At 44.8% G+C, this 26212-nt stretch overlaps 1 protein-coding gene across 3 annotated transcripts in view; it reads right to left on the bottom strand.

Annotated features, from left to right (window-relative positions):
- The window catches only part of LOC120982602 (pendrin-like), a 170128-nt gene that overhangs the window by 53641 nt on the left and 90275 nt on the right, over positions 1-26212 (bottom strand). For all 3 annotated transcript variants that reach the window (XM_040412886.1, XM_040412876.1, XM_040412868.1), the window contains exons 10-11: positions 25820-25933; positions 11410-11487 (exon numbers count right to left, since the gene is read on the bottom strand). In XM_040412886.1, coding sequence (XP_040268820.1) covers positions 11410-11487; positions 25820-25933 — 192 coding nt within the window. The remainder of the gene's footprint in view (positions 1-11409; positions 11488-25819; positions 25934-26212) is intronic.

The raw sequence follows: 26212 nt of genomic DNA, 5'->3' as shown, positions 1-26212 counted from the left end.
ATACATATTAGGTATCGCCACGTCCGTAACAATCTGTTCTATAAAAATGTCACTTGAATGAACCCCTCAGGTGAACGCTGTAAAAATAAATAAATAGAAACTGTGCTAAAACAACCAATTTTTTGGTCACCTTGCCCCATAAAGTGTTATAATGAATGATCAAAAAATCATATGTACCCAAAAATAGTACTAATAAAACTGGCACCTTATCCCCTAGTTTCCAAAATGGGGTCACTTCTTGGGAGTTTCTACTGTAAGGGTGCATCAGGGGGCTTCAAATGGGACATGGCATCTAAAAACCAAGTGGAGTTCCTTTTCTTCTGCGCCCTGCCGTGTGCCCATACAGCAGTTTATGACCACATGTGGGGTGTTTCTGTAAACCGCAGAATCTGGGTAATAAATATTGAGTTTTGTTTGGCTGTTAACCATCGATGTGTTAAAGAAAAAAATTGATTAAAATGGAAAATCTGCCAAAAAAGTGAAATTTAAAAATTTGATCTCCATTTTCCTTTAATTCTTGTGGAACGCCTAAAGGGTTAACAAAGTTTGTAAAATCGGTTTTGAATACCTTGAGGGGTGTAGTTTCTACAATGGGGTCATTTATGGGGGTATCCACTATGTAGGCCCCACAAAGTGACTTCAGACCTGAACTGGTCCTTAAAAAGTGGGTTTTGGCAATTTTCTTAAAAATTTGAAGAATTGCTTCTAAACTTCTAAGCCTTCTAACGTCCTAAAAAAATAAAATGACATTTCCAAAATGATGCCAACATAAAGTAGACATATGGGAAATGTTAAATAATACATATTTTATGAGGTATCACTTTCTGTTTTAAAAGCAGAGAAATTGAAATTTAGAAAATTGCGAATTTTTCAAATTTTTGGGTAAATTTGGGATTTTTTCATAAATAAAGGTGAAATATTTTGACTCAAATTTATGACTATCATGAAGTACAATGTGTCACGAGAAAACAATCTCTGAATGACTTGGATAAATAAAGGCGTTCCAAAGTTATTACCACATAAAGTGAGATATGTCAGTTTTGCAAAATTTGGCCTGGTCAGGAAGGGGGCAAATGGCCCAGATGGCAGGTGGTTAATGACATCATCACCATGTGACCAGTAACCTAGCAATTACTGGTCACATGGCTATGGGGTCATCACAGGTCCTACCAGGAGTGTTGCTGTGGAGCTTTTTTGTGTGAACATTACATCAGAAAAAGGTGACAGGGGCTGTTATGTTAATATACTGTAAACTACTGTATAGTGGTGGGCTGTATACTGTGTGGGGGGCTGTATACTGTGGGGGGGCCTGTATATTGTGTGGGGGCCTGTATATTGTGTGGGGGCCTGTATACTGTGGGGGGCCTGTATACTGTGTGGTGGGCTGTATACTGTGTGGTGGGCTGTATATTGTGTGGGGGCCTGTATACTGTGGGGGGGGGGCTCTATACTGTGTGGTGGGCTGTATACTGTGTGGGGGGCTGTATACTGTGGGGGCTCTGTATACTGGGGGGGGGGCTGTATACTGTGGGGGGGCCTGTATACTGTGTAGTGGGCTGTATACTGTGTGGTGGGCTGTATACTGTGTGGGGGCCTGTATACTGTGTGGGGGCTGTATACTGTGTGGTGGGCTGTATACTGTGTGGTGGGCTGTATACTGTGTGGGGGCCTGTATACTGTGGGGGGGGGGCTGTATACTGTGTGGTAGGCTGTATACTGTGTGGTGGGCTGTATACTGTGTGCGGGCCTGTATACTGTGGGGGGGCTGTATACTGTGTGGTGGGCTGTATACTGTGTGGGGGCCTGTATACTGTGGGGGCCTGTATACTGTGGGGGGGCTGTATACTGTGTGGTGGGCTGTATACTGTGTGGGACTGTATACTGTGTGGGACTGTATACTGTGTGGGGGCCTGTATACTGTGGGGGGGGGCTGTATACTGTGTGGTGGGCTGTATACTATGTGGGGGGCTGTATACTGTGTGGGGGGCTGTATACTGTGTGGGGGGCCTGTATAGTGTGGGGGGCTGTATACTGTGGGGCCTGTATACTGTGGGGGGGCCTGTATACTGTGGGGGGGGGCTGTATAGTGTGGGGGGCTATACTGCTGTACTGTATACTGTGGGGGTCTGTATACTGTATACTGTGGGTGCGGTATAGTGTGGAGTGCTATACTGCTGTACTGTATAGTGTGGGGTGCTGTATCGTGTATAGTTTGGGGTGCTGTATACAGTGAGGTGTTGTATACTGTGAGGTGCTGTATACTGTGGGCTGCTATACTGCTCTATTATATACTGTGGGGTACTGTATAGTGTGGGGTGCTATACTGCTCTACTATATACTGTGGGGTACTGTATAGTGTGGGGTGCTATACTGCTCTACTATATACTGTGGGGTACTGTATAGTGTGGGGTGCTAAACTGCATACTGTGTGGTGCTGTATACTATAGGGTGCTATACTGCATACTGTGGGTTGCTGTATACTATAGGGTGCTATACTGTATACTGTGGGTTGCTGTATACTATAGGGTGCTATACTGCATACTGTGGGGTGCTGGGGTGCACTGTAACACTAGGGTAAGCCGAGCCCCGGTCTCCTTCCTGCAGAGCGGTGCCCACTTCCAGCCTGAGCCCAGCTGCCCAGAGCACTGATCCTGACCCGCTGGAGTCTTCAGAACTGGAAGTATTTACAGTCATTCACTGTACTCTACCAGATGTGTGGATTTTTTTTGTGTGTGTTGTGGTGGAGGGCGTGATTGCCTAAGGTGTGGGAAGGCGGGATCCAGGGGTCCGAAGTAAATTTTTGCCCAGGGTCCAATCAATATTAACCTCCTCAGGACCGCCGTACGCAGGATTGCGTCTTTGCGGCGGTCCTGTTGTTCTGGGTGGACGCGCCGGTGCGTCCTCTCGCGAGACGCGAGATTTCGTGCATTGCCGGCCCGCGCATGCGCATCGCGGGCCGGCAAAAGTTAAAGAAGTATTTCGTCACCAGCCTGCCAGCAACGATCATTGGCTGGCAGGCTGGCGATTTTCAAAAAATCGAATCAGAAGCCAGATAACAGATCATATTAGTAAATATGATCTGTTATATGGCTTCTCTGCTCCTCTGCTGGTCCTTTTCGTCGGTTGGATCCAGCAGAGGAGCAGACTTCACAGTGAGTAGCACCAACACCACACTTTAGCCCCAGATCACCCCCCTGCACCCCAATTAACCCTTTGATCACCCCTTTGATCGCCCCTGTCAATCACTATTGAAAGGAAAAAAAGTGATCAGTGTAAACTGTCACTTTTTTTTTTTCACTAGTATTGACTGTTAGGTTTTAGGGATAGTTTAGGCCCCTTGGTTAGGTAGTTAGCGTCAGTTAGCGCCCAGCCCACCGCACCGCAGTCACTTTTATTCGCTGATTAGCGTATCGCTAATCAGCATTTGTACTTTTATAGTATCTGTAAGTGATCAAAACTGATCACGGTCAGATCTATAATAGTATTAGTGTCACTTTAGTTCGCCCTCCACCCAAAACGCAGTGTTTGCCCGATCAGGCCTGATCGGTCGCCCACACGTGCGTTCACCCACGCCCGCCCCACCGCAGTGACAAAAAAAATTTTGTTTTTTGATCACTGCACATTCACTTTACACGCACTGCGGCGATAAAAAAATCAGTTTTGATATTTTTTATCAACCGCAGCAGCCTCCGGTACTTCGCTAGCCTCCCCTTTGTAAGACAGGTTTGCTTTTTTTCTTGGGTAGTCTCAGGGAATACCCCTAAATTTAGTAGTCCAAATGTCAAACAGGGGGTATTCTTCTGAAGAGGCCTACAGGATTCTGACCCAGTCGGATGAGGAGTGGGAACCCTCATCTGATGAATCTAGCGGGTCAGAATATGAACCTGTGGAAAGCAGTGGCTCTCTGACCCAAAGTTCGGACGAGGAGGTGGAGGTCCCTGGCAGCACCAGGCGTACCCGGCCCCGTGTCGCTAGACCACAGGTTACGCAGGATCCGTTTCAAGAGCAGCAGAGTGGGGCTGTCGCTGCCGGATCACGTGGTGAGGCATACACCAGCAGCGCAGCCCTTCCTGGACCTAGTACCAGCACTGCCGTACAACATGGTGACGTGGCGAGCACCAGAAGGGCAGTTGAAGCTGGTACGGTGGCACGTGCACTAGTTACCCCGTCGCAGCCACCGCGCAGACAGGCCCGTAGAGCCCCTAGAATCCCTGAGGTGCTGGCAAACCCTGATTGGCAGTCACCAACTTCAGCCGCACCTGTAGTTCCCCCTTTCACCGCCCAGTCTGGAGTTCGGGTTGAGACGGCTCAAATCGGTTCGGCCCTGGGATTTTTTGAGCTGTTCTTGACTGCGGAGCTCTTGGACTTAGTCGTGGCAGAAACAAATCGGTATGCCACACAATTTATATCCGCCAACCCGGGAAGCTCTTATGCCCAGTCTTTCCGGTGGAAACCAGTCCAAGTTTCCGAACTTAAAATTTTTTTGGGCCTTCTCCTCAACATGGGTCTAACTAAAAAGCATGAATTGCGGTCATATTGGTCCACGAACCCAATTCATCACATGCCCATGTTCTCTGCTGCTATGTCCAGGACACGATTTGAGACCATCCTACGTTTTCTGCATTTTAGCGACAACACCACCTCCCGTCCCAGAGGCCACCCAGCTTTTGACCGGCTCCACAAAATTCGGCCCCTCATAGACCATTTCAACCAGAAATTTGCAGATTTGTATACCCCCGAGCAAAACATCTGCGTAGACGAGTCCCTAATACATTTTACCGGGCGCCTTGGCTTCAAACAATACATCCCAAGCAAGCGTGCCCGGTATGGGGTCAAATTGTATAAGCTCTGTGAAAGGGCCACAGGCTATACCCACAAATTTCGGATCTATGAGGGAAAAGATCAGACCCTGGAGCCGGTCGGTTGCCCTGACTACCTGGGGAGCAGTGGGAAGACAGTCTGGGACTTGGTGTCACCCTTATTCGGCAAGGGGTACCATCTTTATGTGGACAATTTCTACACAAGTGTGGCCCTCTTTAGGCATTTGTTTCTAGAACGGATTTGCGCCTGTGGCACCGCGCGAACTAGTCGCATGGGCTTCCCCCAACGGCTTGTAACCACCCGTCTTGCAAGGGGGGAGAGGGCTGCCTTGTGTAATGAAGAACTGCTCGCGGTGAAATGGAGAGACAAGCGTGACGTTTACATGCTCTCCTCCATTCACGCAGACACGACAATCCAAATAGAACGAGCAACCCGTGTCATTGAAAAGCCCCTCTCAGTCCACGACTATAATGCGCTCATGGGAGGGGTGGACTTCAATGACCAGATGTTGGCTCCCTATTTAGTTTCCCGCAGAACCAGACGCTGGTATAAGAAGGTGTCTGTATATTTAATTCAATTGGCTGCCTATAATAGTTTTGTTCTCTACAGTAAGGCTGGGAGAACAGGATCCTTCCTCAAATTCCAGGAAGAGATCATCGAGAACCTCCTGTATCCAGGAGGTTCCGTGGCCCCATCCACCAGTGTAGTTAGCCGTCTACACGAGCGACATTTCCTCAGTGTCGTTGCTGGTACCTCAACCCAACCGCCACCCCGAAAAAAATGTCATGTCTGTAGCAGGAGTGGAATAAGGCGTGACACCCGCTATTTCTGTCCTGACTGTCCTGACCACCCTGCCCTATGCTTTGGTGAGTGTTTCCGGAAGTACCACACACAGGTACACCTAGCATAGGGATTGCATCTCACAGGACAGGCACACAGGGCTATTAGGGCCCTTTTACTCACAGCTGCTGCAAACCTCTCCTTTCACCTGGGATAAAGTGCATAACGTACTTCGCCACATCTTTGGGCGATTTGCGCTTTGCACATTGTCCCATGGGGAAGGAGAGGTTTGTTCTATAAAGGTAAAAAAAACTAAACAAAAAAAAAATTACCGGTAAGTAAAAAAGTTAAATGTTCAGTTAAAAAAGTAAAAAAAAAGTTTCTATGTTCTGTTCAACAGTTAATAAATTTATTGCGTTGCGGCCTGGTTTTTTCTTTTTTGTTTTGTTTTTTTTACCTTTCAGGTGGACCAACCGATCGACCAGCTGCAGCACTGATGTGCATTCTGACAGAAGCATTGCGCTGCTGTCAGATTACACGCAAGTCGGTGTATGCGGCGCTGCAAGACGAGATTTCTCCTCTGCAGTAAAAGATATGTTTGCCGAGGCATATGAGCTGAGGAGGTGGCGGTGTTCATATACTTTGGCAAACACTTTGTATATATAAAAAAAAAAATCCCGGCAATGATTTATTCATCCACATCGATTGATGTGAATGGAGAAATCTGGTTTGCCAGGGCATACGAGCTGAAGTGGGTATGGATGTTGGGCGGAGCTCCTATGTCCTGGCAGACGCCTTTCCCCTCCTTTTTTTTTTTTTGGCAGAGATTTTTTCATCCACATTGATCGATGCGAATGAAGAAATCTGTGCCGTTCATTTTTTTCTTTCAGCCCAGAGGCTGAACGGAAAAAAAAAATCTCATTACCCGTATGCTCAATATAAGGAGAATAGCAGAAACTCCTAATGCTGGGCATACATGTAATGATTGTGGAGACCCTCAAATGCCAGGGCAGTACAAACACCCCACAAATAACACCATTTTGAAAAGAAGACACCCCAAGGTATTCGCTGAGGGGCATATTGAGTCCATGAAAGATTGAAATTTTTGTCCCAAGTTAGCGGAAAGGGAGACTTTGTGAGAACAAAATCAAAAAAATCAATTTCCGCTAACTTGTGCCAAAATTATTTTTTTTCTATGAACTCGCCATGCCCCTCATTGAATACCTTGGGGTGTCTTCTTTCCAAAATGGGGTCACATGTGGGGTATTTATACTGCCCTGGCATTTTAGGGGCCCCAAAGCGTGAGAAGAAGTCTGGTATCCAAATGTCTAAAAATGCCCTCCTAAAAGGAATTTGGGCCCCTTTGCCCACCTAGGCTGCAAAAAAGTGTCACACATGTGGTATCTCCGTATTCAGCAGAAGTTGGGGAATATGTTTTGGGGTGTCATTTTACATATACCCATGCTGGGTGAGATAAATATCTTGGTCAAATGCCAACTTTGTATAAAAAAAATGGGAAAAGTTGTCTTTTGCCAAGATATTTCTCTCACCCAGCATGGGTATATGTAAAATGACACCCCAAAACACATTCCCCACCTTCTCCTGAGTATGGAGATACCAGATGTGTGACACTTTTTTGCAGCCTAGGTGGGCAAAGGGGCCCACATTCCAAAGAGCACCTTTCAGATTTCACAGGTCATTTACCTACTTACCAGACATTAGGGCCCCTGGAAAATGCCAGGGCAGTATAACTACCCCACAAGTGACCCCATTTTGGAAAGAAGACACCCCAAGGTATTCCGTGAGGGGCATGGCAAGTTCCTAGAATTTTTTATTTTTTGTCACAAGTTAGTGGAAAATGATGATTTTTTTTTTTTTTTTCTTACAAAGTCTCATATTCCACTAACTTGTGACAAAAAATAAAAAGTTCTATGAACTCACTATGCCCATCAGCGAATACCTTGGGGTCTCTTCTTTCCAAAATGGGGTCACTTGTGGGGTAGTTATACTGCCCTGGAATTCTAGGGGCCCAAATGTGTGGTAAGGAGTTTGAAATCAAATTCAGTAAAAAATGACCTGTGAAATCCGAAAGGTGCTCTTTGGAATATGGGCCCCTTTGCCCACCTAGGCTGCAAAAAAGTGTCACACATCTGGTATCCCCGTACTCAGGAGAAGTTGAGGAATGTGTTTTGGGGTGTCTTTTTACATATACCCATGCTGGGTGAGATAAATATCTTGGTCAAATGACAACTTTGTATAAAAAAAATGGGAAAAGTTGTCTTTTGCCAAGATATTTCTCTCACCCAGCATGGGTATATATAAAATGACACCCCAAAACACATTCCCCACCTTCTCCTGAGTACGGAGATACCAGATGTGTGACACTTTTTTGCAGCCTAGGTGGGCAAAGGGGCCCATATTCCAAAGAGCACCTTTCGGATTTCACTCGTCATTTTTTACTGAATTTGATTTCAAACTCCTTACCACACATTTGGGCCCCTAGAATGCCAGGGCAGTATAACTACCCCACAAGTGACCCCATTTTGGAAAGAAGACACCCCAAGGTATTCCGTGAGGGGCATGGCGAGTTCCTAGAATTTTTTATTTTTTGTCACAAGTTAGTGGAAAATGATGATTTTTTTTATTTTTTTTTTTCATACAAAGTCTCATATTCCACTAACTTGTGACAAAAAATAAAAACTTCCATGAACTCACTATGCCCATCAGCGAATACCTTGGGGTCTCTTCTTTCCAAAATGGGGTCACTTGTGGGGTAGTTATACTGCCCTGGCATTCTAGGGGCCCAAATGTGTGGTAAGGAGTTTGAAATCAAATTCAGTAAAAATTGACCTGTGAAATCCGAAAGGTGCTCTTTGGAATATGGGCCCCTTTGCCCACCTAGGCTGCAAAAAAGTGTCACACATCTGGTATCTCCGTACTCAGGAGAAGGTGGGGAATGTGTTTTGGGGTGTCATTTTATATATACCCATGCTGGGTGAGAGAAATATCTTGGCAAAAGACAACTTTTCCCATTTTTTTATACAAAGTTGTCATTTGACCAAGATATTTATCTCACCCAGCATGGGTATATGTAAAAAGACACCCCAAAACACATTCCTCAACTTCTCCTGAGTACGGGGATACCAGATGTGTGACACTTTTTTGCAGCCTAGGTGGGCAAAGGGGCCCATATTCCAAAGAGCACCTTTCGGATTTCACAGGTCAATTTTTACTGAATTTGATTTCAAACTCCTTACCACACATTTGGGCCCCTAGAATGCCAGGGCAGTATAACTACCCCACAAGTGACCCCATTTTGGAAAGAAGAGACCCCAAGGTATTCGCTGATGGGCATAGTGAGTTCATGGAAGTTTTTATTTTTTGTCACAAGTTAGTGGAATATGAGACTTTGTATGAAAAAAAAAAAAAAAAAAAAAATCATCATTTTCCACTAACTTGTGACAAAAAATAAAAAATTCTAGGAACTCGCCATGCCCCTCACGGAATACCTTGGGGTGTCTTCTTTCCAAAATGGGGTCACTTGTGGGGTAGTTATACTGCCCTGGCATTCTAGGGGCCCAAATGTGTGGTAAGGAGTTTGAAATCAAATTCAGTAAAAAATGACGAGTGAAATCCGAAAGGTGCTCTTTGGAATATGGGCCCCTTTGCCCACCTAGGCTGCAAAAAAGTGTCACACATCTGGTATCTCCGTACTCAGGAGAAGGTGGGGAATGTGTTTTGGGGTGTCATTTTATATATACCCATGCTGGGTGAGAGAAATATCTTGGCAAAAGACAACTTTTCCCATTTTTTTATACAAAGTTGTCATTTGACCAAGATATTTATCTCACCCAGCATGGGTATATGTAAAAAGACACCCCAAAACACATTCCTCAACTTCTCCTGAGTACGGGGATACCAGATGTGTGACACTTTTTTGCAGCCTAGGTGGGCAAAGGGGCCCATATTCCAAAGAGCACCTTTCGGATTTCACAGGTCATTTTTTACTGAATTTGATTTCAAACTCCTTACCACACATTTGGGCCCCTAGAATGCCAGGGCAGTATAACTACCCCACAAGTGACCCCATTTTGGAAAGAAGAGACCCCAAGGTATTCGCTGATGGGCATAGTGAGTTCATAGAACTTTTTATTTTTTGTCACAAGTTAGTGGAATATGAGACTTTGTAAGAAAAAAAAAAAAAAATCAGCATTTTCCGCTAACTTGTGACAAAAAATAAAAAGTTCTATGAACTCACTATGCCCATCAGCGAATACCTTAGGGTGTGTACTTTCAGAAATGGGGTCATTTGTGGGGTGTTTGTACTGTCTGGGCATTGTAGAACCTCAGGAAACATGACAGGTGCTCAGAAAGTCAGAGCTGCTTCAAAAAGCGGAAATTCACATTTTTGTACCATAGTTTGTAAACTCTATAACTTTTACCCAAACCATTTTTTTTCTACCCAAACATTTTTTTTTTATCAAAGACATGTAGAACTATAAATTTAGAGCAAAATTTCTATATGGATGTAGTTTTTTTTGCAAAATTTTACAACTGAAAGTGAAAAATGTCATTTTTTTGCAAAAAAAATCGTTAAATTTCGATTAATAACAAAAAAAGTAAAAATATCAGCAGCAATGAAATACCACCAAATGAAAGCTCTATTAGTGAGAAGAAAAGGAGGTAAAATTCATTTGGGTGGTAAGTTGCATGACCGAGCAATAAACGGTGAAAATAGTGTAGGTCAGAAGTGTAAAAAGTGGCCTGGTCTTTCAGGGTGTTTAAGCACTGGGGGCTGAGGTGGTTAAAGACGGCCCTGCTGAAGATAGGGGAAGAATATCTGTATCCTGCACCACATTTCACAGCACAAACTGCATTGACTTGCTTTCTATTGATTGATATCGGTACTTCTCATTGCTGTTGATTTTTACTGAAGACTAAAGACCAGGAGGCAGAGAAAGACGCTAGTTTCTCTGGTCCATCCTGCTTTTTAGAAGCAAAATGGGTTAATCATATTACATATAAAAACAATTATTTCGCACAGTGTTGCACTATCAATGTTTTTCTATAAAAGATAAGTACACTTGAACTTTAGCAGTTTAGTTATTACTCTTAGATTTCACATGGGTGTTTTTTAAAGGGAATCAGTCACCATGATCTTGGACTATTATCTACAGTAATACATGAGCAGTACTGCAGATAAGGAGTCCAAATCACTTTTTTTTTTTTCTACTGCCCCCATATCCCTGCAGTCAGCACTAAAAGTTGTGCTGCTGTGCATGGGCACACGAGTCCACTGCATTTGGTTTGCACAGTACAGCAGTCTGGACTCTCTATTTCAGCACAGCTTGGAGCGCTGACAGTGGGGGAATAGGGGGCAGTAGGAACATAAAAAATAGTGATCTGGACCCTTTATCTATCACCTACTACTCTTCTATTACTACAGATAATAGTCCAAGATCATTGTGACACATAAGAAGTATTAAAAAAAAAACTTTATTATGTATTTACTCAGGTTCCCTTGTCAAATGGCTCTGTGTGCCCATATGCAATACAGGAGCCATCTACAGCAAATGCATTTTTACAACACCATATAGTTCTCTATAGAAATGTTTTTGAAATAGAAAAAAAGTGTTCACGTCTCTGTGTGCATTTGAATATGGACTGTGGTTTACTGACATGTTCAGAATTGTGGAATTGTTATTAGACTTTCTAATGCATTCATGTCAATATTCTGTAAAGCTTTAACGTGATTTACATGTATGATTACTTCTGAATACAGATATCCATAAAATTTATGTCTGGTACCTTCTGCAGGGGTTCCAGGTATGTGCCAATTGACAGCAATGAAATCATTACTACTGCAGCAGTAATTAGGCCAGCAATCTAAATGAAAAAAATGAATATCACAATAAATAAAAGAACTGCGAAATACATGGGTACACCTTACTGAATAGCATGAGGCAAGTGAATACAAAACCGTGACTTAAAGGGGTTATCCAAACTATAAAACATGCCCCCCAATGCCCAGGCCCCCTCATATAGATAATACTTATCCCACTCCCTGGCACGCACATTCCTCCGGATCCCCGCATGGCCGCTGCTGCATTTCCCCCTCAAAAACATCCGGTGATGGGTGGAGCAGTCAATAGCAGGCCGCAACGGGGACAAGCCTCCCTAGCATCACCCTACAATAACATGTAACAATTTAATAGGTACATCTAATAAGTATCAGGTTGTGGGAGATCCCAAGATCATGCTCTGTACTGAGCGGACTCCACTGTTCTGCATCTTGTCAAAATCGATTTTAAGAAAATGACTGGGTTATTCCATACCTGTGGAGAAGTATACTGCTGTTTCTTGAAGAAAGCAGCCATGTTTTTTTAATCCTATACAAACTTCAACTGCAAATATAAAACTATAGTATAGAAAAAAGTAAAAAGGTGCTCTCTCTTTTGCTGGAATGCTAACTTGCTAATATATTAATTCAGAAAGTGTTTTAAAGGGCTGACCAGCTAGTAAAAACATTTTAAAAGAGTGAGAATGGCTTAATGGCTTCCCCTGCCACGCCTGCTTCAACACTTCCCGGGTCCTCCACCAGTCTCTATGCGTCCTGGTCCCTATCAACTCAGAAATGCGACTGTTCAGCCAATCACTGGCCGCAGTGGTAACCTTCTTTAGTCAGTGATTGGTCCATTTTGTGACAACTGTAGCCACAAAGAACTCTCTAGCTCAGCTTATCACTACTTTTGAGGATTCGAAATCAAGCTAATGAACCTTGTCATCTGAAGGTCTACATCAGAGTCAGCAAAGACACATTATAAACAGCTCTACTAATCCAGAAAGTCAAAATGCACACATCAACTTCATTAATCTTTGCTGAAAAAGTAGTCACAAAAAAACTAGTACAATTGGTATGTTTTATAATGCGAATACCCACTTCAGTCTGTACCAGGCAGTGTCTAGGCCAGTGAAGGGCAAACTACGGCCTGCGGGCCGTATATGGCCCAGCGGACATATTTATCCGGCCTTCAGAGCTGTCCGGAGGCAGCAGGAGTGGAGATGATCGCTTCCATTGTGGAAGCGCTCACCTCCATATTCATCTGTATCGCCGTCCTCAGGACAGTGATACAGATGAATGGTGCGGAGTTTCCCTTGCCCGTTCCTGTGATAGGCTACAGGCCTAGTGCCTGTAGCCTATCAGAGGCCGCTGCAGGCGGCGCGATGACGTCATCACTGACAGCAGCATAAGGTAAGTATATGTGTTTATTGTTTTTATTATTTATAGTATACACTGCGTGCAGAATTATTAGGCAAATGAGTATTTTGACCACATCATCCTCTTTATGCATGTTGTCTTACTCCAAGCTGTATAGGCTCGAAAGCCTACTACCAATTAAGCATATTAGGTGATGTGCATCTCTGTAATGAGAAGGGGTGTGGTCTAATGACATCAACACCCTATATTAGGTGTGCATAATTATTAGGCAACTTTCCTTTGGCAAAATGGGTCAAAAGAAGGACTTGACAGGCTCAGAAAAGTCAAAAATAGTGAGATATCTTGCAGAGGGATGCAGCACTCTTAAAATTGCAAAGCTTCTGAAGCGTGATCATCGAACAATCAAGCGTTTCATTCAAAATAGTCAACAGGGTCGCAAGAAGCGTGTGGAAAAACCAAGGCGCAAAATAACTGCCCATTACTGAGAAAAGTCAAGCGTGCAGCTGCCAAGATGCCACTTGCCACCAGTTTGGCCATATTTCAGAGCTGCAACATCACTGGAGTGCCCAAAAGCACAAGGTGTGCAATACTCAGAGACATGGCCAAGGTAAGAAAGGCTGAAAGACGACCACCACTGAACAAGACACACAAGCTGAAACGTCAAGACTGGGCCAAGAAATATCTCAAGACTGATTTTTCTAAGGTTTTATGGACTGATGAAATGAGAGTGAGTCTTGATGGGCCAGATGGATGGGCCCGTGGCTGGATTGGTAAAGGGCAGAGAGCTCCAGTCCGACTCAGACGCCAGCAAGGTGGAGGTGGAGTACTGGTTTGGGCTGGTATCATCAAAGATGAGCTTGTGGGGCCTTTTCGGGTTGAGGATGGAGTCAAGCTCAACTCCCAGTCCTACTGCCAGTTTCTGGAAGACACCTTCTTCAAGCAGTGGTACAGGAAGAAGTCTGCATCCTTCAAGAAAAACATGATTTTCATGCAGGACAATGCTCCATCACACGCGTCCAAGTACTCCACAGCGTGGCTGGCAAGAAAGGGTATAAAAGAAGAAAATCTAATGACATGGCCTCCTTGTTCACCTGATCTGAACCCCATTGAGAACCTGTGGTCCATCATCAAATGTGAGATTTACAAGGAGGGAAAACAGTACACCTCTCTGAACAGTGTCTGGGAGGCTGTGGTTGCTGCTGCACGCAATGTTGATGGTGAACAGATCAAAACACTGACAGAATCCATGGATGGCAGGCTTTTGAGTGTCCTTGCAAAGAAAGGTGGCTATATTGGTCACTGATTTGTTTTTGTTTTGTTTTTGAATGTCAGAAATGTATATTTGTGAATGTTGAGATGTTATATTGGTTTCACTGGTAAAAATAAATAATTGAAATGGGTATATATTTGTTTTTTGTTAAGTTGCCTAATAATTATGCACAGTAATAGTCACCTGCACACACAGATATCCCCCTAAAATAGCTAAAACTAAAAACAAACTAAAAACTACTTCCAAAAATATTCAGCTTTGATATTAATGAGTTTTTTGGGTTCATTGAGAACATGGTTGTTGTTCAATAATAAAATTAATCCTCAAAAATACAACTTGCCTAATAATTCTGCACTCCCTGTACTGTGGCAAGAAAAGGCGTGGGGGCCCTATACAGTTGCAAGAAAAAGTATGTGAACCCTTTGGAATGATATGGATTTCTGCACAAATTGGTCATAAAATGTGATCTGATCTTCATCTAAGTCACAACAATAGACAATCAAAGTCTGCTTAAACTAATAACACACAAAGAATTAAATGTTACTATGTTAACAGCGGATTTTCCGTTCTTTGGTATGGAGGGCCAAGCGCAGTAGGATCCGGTACGAAAGCCTACAGAGAGGTAAAGACATGGGAGGCCTGGCTCTGCCAAACCCCTATCTCTACTTTTTAGCAGCTCAACTACAGCATTTTAAAGGTTGGGGGAATATAGTGTTGGCAGGGAGAAGTGGAGAATTGGTTAAGTGGGTTGCTGGTTGCAATCCCCCAATAACGGTATTAGAAAAGGATGTGGCAGAGACAGTGAGGGATCTCCCAATTTTTAAATTAATGCGAACTGTGTGGACTAAGTCTAGGGTAGTTTTGAATGTGGCAGAATTACTCGACCTGTCGCCGATTTTGAATAATCCCAAACTGAAGGAGTTGTCTCAGTTTTCAGGTTTCCAAGGATGGGAACGCAAGGGGTTGTGGAATGTGGAACAATTGTACTCCCAGGGAATTTTAAAGCAATTTGAACAATAGTGTATGGAGTTTGAGTTGAATTCCAGACAATTTTACAAATACCTACAGCTTAGACATGCCTTAAGCTCACAAGTAAAGATTGGACTGATGGTCCTCGCCTCCCATCAGGTGTTGTCCAATCTGATGGTGGTGGGGTCCTCCAGAGGAGGGATATCTAGAACCTACGGGGCGGGAGGCGTGGCCTGACTGTCATGGCGTGAGGTCGCAGGTTACTTCAGCTCCGGCGATATCCTCGATTTATCTTGACCATCTGCACCTTTGGATCCTGGTTCTTTGGCTAGAGACCCTCTGAGAATCCTAGTATCTGACCTGCTTGACGTCTGCCTGTTTCTCTGCCCTGCGGTCGCTGCCTGACTGTATCTTTGAGTGGGACCTGCACGCCAAGCGACATTCCGGACTGCAGACCCTTCGGTGAGAGTGAGGGGAGAGAGGGGTTCTGCCGTTACACTTACCGACGCCGGAGATCGAGCGGAGCCTGGAGTTACGGATCGGTGTGTCTCCCTGATTCTCCTTCGGCCGGACTGCTGGCTCGCGATCCCCCCACGTGTGGTTCAGCACGGGCGCCATCTTGGCCGCAGCATTGGAGGCAGCTGCCTCTTTTCTCTGATACCCGCGCTGCAGGTAAAGACGCCTCCCTTCTCCTGTATTACAAGAGGGACATATCTGGCGTGGAGTGACACTGTGTTTGGACACTGTGACACTGTCCCTTTCTTTGGAGAGAGGTCCTGCTCATGTATTAGGCCACAAGCGGTACAGCTAGCGTTTTCCTTTTATCCTCAGAGAGAGGTGTTTGCTGGAGGTCTGCTGCCTTTACTGTATAGCGAACGGGGGATTGATTTATGGGCCGCAAAACGGGCACCTCAGGGCCTTCTATCCCGCCTAAGCTAATGTTGGACAATATGAGCCAAACAGAAGACCGGGAAGCCGGGGCCTCCCCTGAACGCCCGGAGGTGGATCTCGCAAAAGTTATGGCGGCCATCACTAATTGCCAAACGGCGCTCACGGTCAAAATTGACCATGTCCAAGCTGACCTCACTCTCCTCAGGCATGATATTGATAAGATACGGGAGAGAACAACTGAGGTGGAGAGGAGGTTGGGAGAGGTGGAAGATAGGGCTCAACGTGATGACTCTGCGGTCCGCTCTCTGCAAAATCAAGTTAAAACCCTGATGGCGAAAGTGGAGGACGCCGAAAATCGCAATAGGAGAAACAATATCCGTATTATGGGATTACCTGAGAAAGCAGAGGGCCCTTCCCCTGAAGAATTCGCGGAGTGCCTTATTAAGCAAGTCCTTGACCCCATCAGTCTTTCGGTGAACTTTGCAGTGGAGCGGGCCCACAGGATTCCCACCCGTCCTCTACCTCCTGGGGCCCCGCAACGTCCTTTCATCTTCAAAGTTCTAAATTATAGAGATCGTGATGCTGTGCTGGCGGCGGCCCGTCGTCTGAAGGACATTCATTTTGACAACACTCGGATTTCCTTCTACCCGGACTTTTCTACAGAGGTCCAGAAACAACGTAGGCAATTCACGGCAGTGAGAGCTCGGTTGCGGGAGAAAGGACTTGTCTACGCTATGATGTATCCAGCGCGGCTCAGAGTCCAAGATGGAGAGCTGGTGCAATTTTTCTCTACCCCAGAAGAGGCATCTGACTGGCTCGACCGCAGGGGCTGAGTATATTGGGACTTGTGTGTTGAGAGTCTCAACCTATGTTTAGGATGGTCATGTTATAGGATGGAGCTGAATGTGCCAGGATTAAGATGCCCTACTACCTAGGTTCAGTTCAGTGGTTTACCTAGAGTGGTGGGTTTCAGAACGGGTCTCCCCGTCCTTATCTACTAGTGAGAAGATTGAGTATTGGGTATCTAGGCTTGGATATGTTGGGGCTTTCTAGGCAGGGAGGGGGGTATTGCCTGCTGTTCAGGGCATATTGGGGTGTTTTTGCTTTATTTTTGAGGAGTTGGTATGACTGTGTGAGTGTATGGCTTGGGTGGTGCAGTATCCTCGTGAGTTATAGTTTTGCCATTCCGCCATGATGACGGTCTGTCGATTTGTCTCCTGGAATGTCAGGGGTCTAAATGACAAAATTAAAAGATCCCTTGTCTTCAATTTCGTAAGGAACTATAACCCTGATGTACTGATATTACAGGAGACACATCTGCAAGGGCAGAAACTTCTGGCACTGAGGAAACCCTGGGTGGGGGCGGCTTATCATGCTGTGTATAATTCCAGGGTGAGAGGCGTGTCTATTCTGGTAGCGAAGTCCCTTCCCTTCCGATCTTACTCAGTTCAAACTGATATGATGGGACGGTTTGTGATCCTTCACGCCGCAATCAGAGGCATTGATTACCTTGTGATAGGGGTCTATGTCCCCCCCCCCTTTTCAGAGGGAGATATTGGACGAAATTATGAAATGAGTAGCGTCAATGCCCCCGGTGCCTCTGATTGTGCTTGGGGACTACAATGCGGTTCTGGACCGGTCGATGGATAGGCTTCGCCCTGGTGGTGCACATAATGATGCGTTGAATTCCTGGGCAGAGGTATTTGCTCTAACAGAGGGCTGGAGATATATGCATCCTGGAGTTCGGCAATACGCTTGTTTTTCTGCTTCTTATGCAGCGCTCTCCCTGATTGATTTAGTGTTCCTTAGTAGGGACTTGTTACCCTCTCTGGCGGTAGCTGAATATTTACCGAGAGGCATTTCTGACCATGCCCCCTTAATGGTAATTCTGAGACAGCCCCTTGCGCCTGCCGAAAGGATATGGAGGCTCAATTGCAAATGGCTGGAGGTCCTACCAGTGGTTTGGGCTGCGCAACAAGGTATGAAGCATTACTGGGAACTTAATGAGGGCTCAACCAACCCACTAGTGGAGTGGGAGGCCTTTAAAGTTGTACTGCGTGGTACCTTGATCCAGGTGATCGCATCATATAGGAAAGAATTAGGTGCCACTAGAGCTAAATTAGAAGAAGAGGTGGTAGAGAAAGAACATGCTTATATCACAGACCCGAATGTTGAGAACCGTAGACTATGGGACGAGGCACAGAGGAAGCTTAGTTTGCATCTCACAGAGTATACCCAGAAGAAGTTACTATTCCAAAGGCGCCTAGTGTTTGCAGATGGAGACAAAAACGGGAGTGCATTAGCTTTCCTGGCTAGAACTGAGGTGCCACAAACGGTAGTCCCACACATTACCTGTGGGGATGACTTGAAGTTATATCGGCCGGGAGATATCTGTGAACAGTTTGTTCAGTTCTATACTGACCTATACAGTTCTAAAACCAGCTAGACTCCGGATGAGATCCGTTCATTCCTTCAATCCATCCCCCTTACACCGTTAGCTGGGGCTGATAGTAAGTATTTAGAGGGAGCTATTGATGAAGGGGAGATCAAGGCTGCAATTGAAGATATGGCGCCTGGGAAATCACCTGGTCCGGATGGCTTCCCGATTGAATGGTACAGGTTGGATGTCAATTTGCAATCTGCACGTCTGCTTAAACTTCTTAACTGCGCCTATGAGTCCGAAAGGTTGCCTTCCTCCTTTGGGGAGGCTACCATTGTGGTGATTCACAAGGTAGGGAAGCCTCCGGATCAGTGTGCATTGTACAGGCCAATTTCCCTACTAAATACGGACGCGAAAATCTTAGCCAAAGTCCTGGCCAATCGACTTGGCGGGGTAGTCCTGTCCATTATCGACCCAGACCAATCTGGTTTTATGCCCGGAAAGACAACTGATATAAACCTCAGGAGATTATTTACAAACTTGCAGGTTAGACATGACAATGCGGGTTCAAGGGTCTTGGCATCTCTCGATAATGAGAAAGCCTTTGACTCGGTAGAGTGGCACTTCATTTGGGAAACAATGTTTCGCCTTAAATTCCCTCCTTCTTTTATCAAGTGGGTCCAACTGTTATATCAGGCGCCTACGGCACGCATTAGAGTGAATGGATTTACTTCCCGCCCCTTTAGGTTGTATAGAGGCACCAGACAGGGGTGTCCTCTTTCCCCATTGCTGTTCGCCCTAATAATGGAACCCCTAACACAATTGATTAATAATAGCTCTCTGATAGAAGGATGGACGATAGCTGGGATTCAGGAGAAGGTGTCATTGTACGCGGACGACCTGTGTCTCCCCTGAGAGTAGTGGACAGCTTTCTTTACTTAGGGATTTATATTCATAGGGACCCTCGACAATTCTGTCAATTGAACCTGAGACCCACCATGGAATATGTCACACGTAAGTTGGAGGCCTGGGAAAACCTTCCTTTGACCCTTGTTGGCAGAATCAACATCGTTAAAATGGTGTTGTTGCCCAAACTTTTGTATGTATACAGAGCAGCTCCGGTGAGGATCCCTAAATCCCGCCTTAGATAGAACCATGTCCCGTTTCCTGTGGCACCACCACACCCCAAGATTAGCAAGAAAGACATTGAAGGCTTCATATGCACAAGGAGGATTGCAACTCCCAGATATGTATATTTACTATATAGCAACTCGCTTAATGTATGCATCTTGGTGGATTAGGGCGGATGCTAATAACCCAGCGGTGGTATTGGAGGCAGCGCTGGTTGGGTCCTATGAAGCACTGACAAATCTGGTGTATATGGGGGGTGGTGCTATAAGTCCTGGGAAATATACAGACACTATGGTGACGGTTATTGAGGCTTGGGTAAGATTTGTGGAGACACATATCGAGAATCAGACAGGAGACACCTGGTCCCCATACACCCCACTGTGGCGCAATAAACACCTTCTCGAGCTCTTACACCTTTTAGATTTTGAATTCTGGCCTCGGAAGGGTCTTAAGTATCTAACACAACTGTTCCATGAAAGGGTCTTCCGCTCCTTCGAGAGTCTGCGATCAGAGTTCCTGCTGCCCCAGACGAGCTTTTACCGCTTCCTCCAATTGAGACATGCTTGTGAAAAGCAGTTTAAATCCCTGACCCTAGACTTAGAGTGCGGCCCACTGGAATCAGTAGCCAGGAGGAAACACCCGTACAAACCAATTTCTTCCTTTTATGATGAAATTGTTAAGATGCAAGAGTCTCCCATTCGGCGATCTTTTGTTAAATGGTCAGAGGATATCCCTGGAAGACTCTCATTTGGAGGAGTGGCGTCTGAGGTGGAGGACGTCTGTTATAAGTGCTAGGGATCAGCTCATTCAAGTTAAATGGATGCATAGAGTATACTTGACCCCGATGCGTCTTTATCAGATGCGGCAAATACCGAATCCGGGATGTGACAGATGTGGAGAGGCTAGGGGCTCTTTTTTTCCATATGGTTTGGCTGTGCCCGGTAATGCAGGTATATTGGAAGGGAATGTGCAACTTTATTAATGTTAAGTTGGGGCTCCCAGGGATTTGTGACCCGGTAGTATGTATACTAGGGCTAGTTTCTGAGGTGACTCCTTCCAAATACAATAGAATATTGTTACGACTGTTGATGTTCTATGGGAGGAAGAACATACTTTGGAACTGGAAACCGCCCAAGTGTCCTACAGTGGACCAATGGGTGCACCTTATAAATAAAGACCTTCAGATGTACAAATTGACATATGAAGCAAGGGGAGTGCCTGATCGATTTGACAAAATCTGGGGCCTATGGGTGCAAGCTGAAGGTATGACTTGAGGGTTATCGGTGGTGGAGACTGTATCACCCAAGTGTGTGTATGAGAGTGTGAATGTGAATGAGTGAGTTCTAGATGCAACTTAGCGATGACAGTGATGCTTTGTATTAAAGTCACATTTATGTCTTTTACTGTCAAGAAATATGTCAATGATGGACTTGCTTATGCGAGTGATTGTGTTATGAGGAATTGTTTTTCCCTTCGGGATTGTTGTACTTAATGCAAAAGTGTTAAATAAACGCTATTAAAAAAAAAAAGAACCTACGGGGCAATGCAGGAAAGGAATCTGGAAAAATATCCACTACTAATCAAGAGCAAATGGGAAAAAGATGTGGGCCCAATCTCGGATGCTCAGTGGGTGGAGGTATTGGAGTTAACTCCAACCCTGTCTTTGAGTGAGGCGGCTAGATTATCCCAGATTTTTCTTTTGCATAGAGTATACAGGTCGCCACTCTTTTTGAAAATGATAGGGTGTCGCCCTGACTCGTCGTTTCCGAAATGCAGGACGGATGATGCTGGGCTGTTCCACATGATCTGGCAATGCAACACTCTGCATAGGTACTGGTCTAAGATAATAAAACTGATTAACAAAATATACTGCGCTACATATACACTAGATGCAAGAATGTGTATACTCTGATTATTTGACTCTGAGTCTTTGCAACCTCCCATTAAGACAGGTATCAACAGAATCCTGTATCAAGCTCGGAAAACCATCGCTGCTAAATGGATTCAGTCGTCTCCTCCTAGCTTTGCAGAATTTGTGGCTAGGATGAATGTGGTTATAAAGCTAGAGAGGGGAACGTATTTGAAGAGAAACTGCCTGTCGAAATTCGACTCCGTATGGGGACCATGGATAGACAAATCAGGGGTGTGCAGTCAATGGCTGTCCTTGCACTGTAGTAGCTGGATTATTCTAGGTCATTCTTAAAGCAGGGGTGGCGCTTATGTGCTTGCAACTAATAATGTATGATTATCAGTCAAAGAGAGGTGTACCGGGAGTGTGCCGATATCTCCTTATTCTTGAATACCGGGGCCAAGATCATCATCCGTACATGTCACTCATTGTAAATTGTGGGGGGAGTTCACTGTTATTTCTCTTACCTTCGCTATTGAACCATTGTTATCATTTTGGCTAGTCTGTCCATGGGCTTGGTATTGCGGGTCTGCCGGCGTCTCCATTGTCTCCGCTGTTGAATTCATTACTGTGATCTGTGTAATTGCACATATTCTAATGTATCTGACTAATATGTTGGGGTTATGGGGGATTTTGTTATTGTATTTATTGAATACATTTGTATTTACTTTTACTTCAATAAATATTATCTGATTTAAAAAAAATGTTACTATGTTTTTATTGAACACACCATGTAAACTTTCACAGTGCAGGTGGAAAAAGTATGTGAATCCCTAGACTAATGACACCTCCAAGAGCTAATTGGAGTGAGGTGTAAGCCAACTGGAGTCCAGTCAATGAGATGAGATTGGAGGTGTTGGTTGCAGCTGCCCTGCCCTATAAAAAACACACACCAGTTCTGGGTTTGCTTTTCACAAGAAGCATTGCCTGATGTGAAGGATGCCTCGCACAAAAGAGCTCTCAGAAGACCAACGATTAAGAATTATTGACTTGCATAAAGCTGGAAAGGGTTATAAAAGTATCTCCAAAAGCCTTGCTGTTCATCAGTCCACGGTAAGACAAATTGTCTATAAATGGAGAAAGTTCAGCACTGCTGCTACTCTCCCTAGGAGTGGCCGTCCTGTAAAGATGACTGCAAGAGCACAGTGCAGACTGCTCAATGAGGTGAAGAAGAATCCTAGAGTGTCAGCTAAAGACTTACAAAAGTCTCTGGCATATGCTAACATCCCTGTTAGCGAATCTACGATACGTAAAACACTAAACAAGAATGGATTTCATAGGAGGATACCACAGAGGAAGCCACTGCTGTCCAAAAAAAACATTGCTGCACGTTTACAGTTTGCACAAGAGCACCTGGATGTTCCACAGCAGTACTGGCAAAATATTTTGTGGACAGATGAAACCAAAGTTGAGTTATTTGGAAGAAACACACAACACTATGTGTGGAGAAAAAGAGGCACAGCACACCAACATCAAAACCTCATCCCAACTGTGAAGTATGGTGGTGGGGGCATCATGGTTTGGGGCTGCTTTGCTGCGTCAGGGCCTGGACGGATTGCTATCATCGAAGGAAAAATGAATTCCCAAGTATATCAAGACATTTTGCAGGAGAACTTAAGGCCATCTGTCCACCAACTGAAGATCAACAGAAGATGGGTGTTGCAACAGGACAACGACCCAAACCATAGAATTAAATCAACAACAGAATGGCTTAAACAGAAGAAAATACGCCTTCTGGAGTGGCCTAGTCAGAGTCCTGACCTCAACCCGATTGAGATGCTGTGGCATGACCTCAAGAAAGCGATTCACACCAGACATCCCAAAAATATTGCTGAACTGAAACAGTTCTGTAAAGAGGAATGGTAAAGAATTACTCCTGACCATTGTGCACGTCTGATCTGCAACTACAGGAAACGTTTGGTTGAAGTTATTGCTGCCAAAGGAGGTTCAACCAGTTATTAAATCCAAGGGTTCACATACTTTTTCCACCTGCACTGTGAATGTTTACATGGTGTGTTCAATAAAAACATGGTAACATTTAATTCTTTGTGTGTTATTAGTTTAAGCAGACTGTGATTGTCTATTGTTGTGACTTAGATGAAGATCAGAACAAATTTTTGACCAATTTGTGCAGAAATCCATATAATTCCAAAGGGTTCACATACTTTTTCTTGCAACTGTATACTGGCACAATATGGATTGGTACTATGGAGAAGAGGGGAAGCACTATAGCGGCCACTATGGAGAAGAGGGGAAGCACTATGGGGGCCCTATATACTGGCACAATATGGGTGGGGCACTATGGAGAAGAGGGTAAACACTATGGGGGCCCTATATACTGGCACAATATGGGGGGCACTATGGGGGCCCTATATACTGGCACATTATGGGGGGCACTATGGGGGCCCTATATACTGGCACTTTGAAGCCTTAGCAAAAAAGGGAGACCAACAACACTGTTCTCACTAAAATTGAAGGTGAGTTATACACTGCTCAAAAAAAATAAAGGGAACACAAAAATAACACATCCTAGATCTGAATTAATTAAATATTCTTCTGAAATACACTACAGGCTGATCCAACTTTGATGTAATGTCCTTAAAACAAGTCAAAATGAGGCTCAGTAGTGTGTGTGGCCTCCACGTGCCTGTATGACCTCCCTACAACGCCTATGCATGCTCCTGATGAGGTGGCGGACGGTCTCCTGAGGGATCTCCTCCCAGACCTGGACTAAAGCATCTGCCAACTCCTGGACAGTCTGTGGTGCAACGTGACGTTGGTGGATAGAGCGAGACATGATGCACCAGATGTGCTCAATTGGATTCAGGTCTGGGGAACGGGCGGGCCAGTCCATAGTATCAATGCCTTCATCTTGCAGGAACTGCTGACACACTCCAGCCACATGAGGTCTAGCATTGTCTTGCATTAGGAGGAACCCAGGTCCAACCGCACCAGCATATGGTCTCACAAGGGGTCTGATGATCTCATCTCCGTACCTAATGGCAGTCAGGCTACCTCTGGCGAGCACATGGAGGGCTGTGCGGCCCTCCAAAGAAATGCCACCCCACACCATTACTGACCCAATGCCAAACCGGTCATGATGGAGGATGTTGCAGGCAGCAGAACGTTCTCCACGGTGTCACATGTGCTCAGTGTGAACCTGCTTTCATCTGTGAAGAGCACAGGGCGCCAGTGGCGAATTTGCCAATCTTGGTGTTCTCTGGCAAATGCCAAACGTCCTGCACGGTGTTGGGCTGTAAGCACAACCCCCCACCTGTGGACGTCGGGCCCTCATATCACCCTCATGGAGTCTGTTTCTGACCGTTTGAGCAGACACATGCACATTTGTGGCCTGCTGGAGGTCATTTTGCAGGGCTCTGGCAGTGCTCCTCCTGTTTCTCCTTGCACAAAGGCGGAGGTAGCGGTCCTGCTGCTGGGTTGTTGCCCTCCTATGGCCTCCTCCACATCTCCTGATGTACTGGCCTGTCTCCTGGTAGCGCCTCCATGCTCTGGACACTACGCTGACAGACACAGCAAACCTTCTTGCCACAGCTCGCATTGATGTGCCATCCTGGATAAGCTTCACTACCTGAGCCACTTGTGTGGGTTGTAGACTCCATCTCACGCTACCACTAGAGTGAAAGTACCGCCAGCATTCAAAAGTGACCAAAACATCAGCCAGGAAGCATAGGAACTGAGAAGTGGTCTGTGGTCACCACCTGCAGAACCACTCCTTTATTGGGGGTGTCTTGCTAATTGCCTATAATTTCCACCTGTTGTCTATCCCATTTGCACAACAGCATGTGAAATTGATTGTCACTCAGTGTTGCTTCCTAAGTGGACAGTTTGATTTCACAGAAGTGTGATTGACTTGGAGTTACATTGTGTTGTTTAAGTGTTCCCTTTATTTTTTTGAGCAGTGTACATACTATGTTATGAAAGAAATACATTGCATAAAAGTTTTGTACAATAAATCTTTTTATGCTTTTCTACCTTGAATTAAACTAAACCTTTAATGTTAGGAAATTTTAATTTAATTTATATTAATTCACACAAACGCCCCATCCATGTACTCTTGGTCCGGCCCCTGGGTCCAATATATGAACCCATTGCGGCCCACGAGTCTAGGCACTGAAAACATCTGTAACTTTATTATAGTTTACATTTATCAAGCTTAAAATAATGTTGTGAGATAAGAACTGACGTCCCCCATCAGGATGTGTATATGATAGGCTTAATTTATAAGTCCGCCATTAACTGTTTTTCGTATCCAGTTGCATTTACTGTACAACACTTTTCAATACCGTTGGAGCTGTGGGATTTTTCCAAATATGCCAACAGTACATACTGCATGCACTTTTTGCTATCCATCTAATCATCGCAAGCTGCCACAAAGCAGAAAGGATTTACGTGTGTATGGCCATCTGAAAGATATTATTGCATTCTTACCTGGGTTTTCCCTCCAGTACTTTCTTGTACAGCAGAACGAGACAGAGCGGTAGAGGCACAAAAGCAAGAGAAACAACCGCTGAATATATTACTGATGCCAAATGCAATAAATTCCTGTAAATACAAAATGATATAAAATATCTTTCTGAACTACTTTTTGATACATTACACACTCTCACTCCCCCACTTTCATTAAAGATCTATATTTAAGTATATATGTTTTTTGCGGTCCGCAAAAAAAAAACGGATGACATCCGTATGCCATCATTTTTTTTTTTTTTGCGGATCCATGGTAACAATGCCTAAAACTGACAAGAATAGCACATGTTCTATTTTTTTGCGGGGCTACGGAACGGACATACTGATGCAGACAGCGCACTGTGTGCTTTCCGC

The sequence above is a fragment of the Bufo bufo genome, chromosome 1 (genome assembly GCF_905171765.1).
Source record: "Bufo bufo chromosome 1, aBufBuf1.1, whole genome shotgun sequence".
NCBI lineage: Eukaryota > Metazoa > Chordata > Amphibia > Anura > Bufonidae > Bufo > Bufo bufo.
The sequence above is the reverse complement of the archived record's forward strand: the minus strand, read 5'-3'. Positions and strand labels throughout refer to the sequence as shown.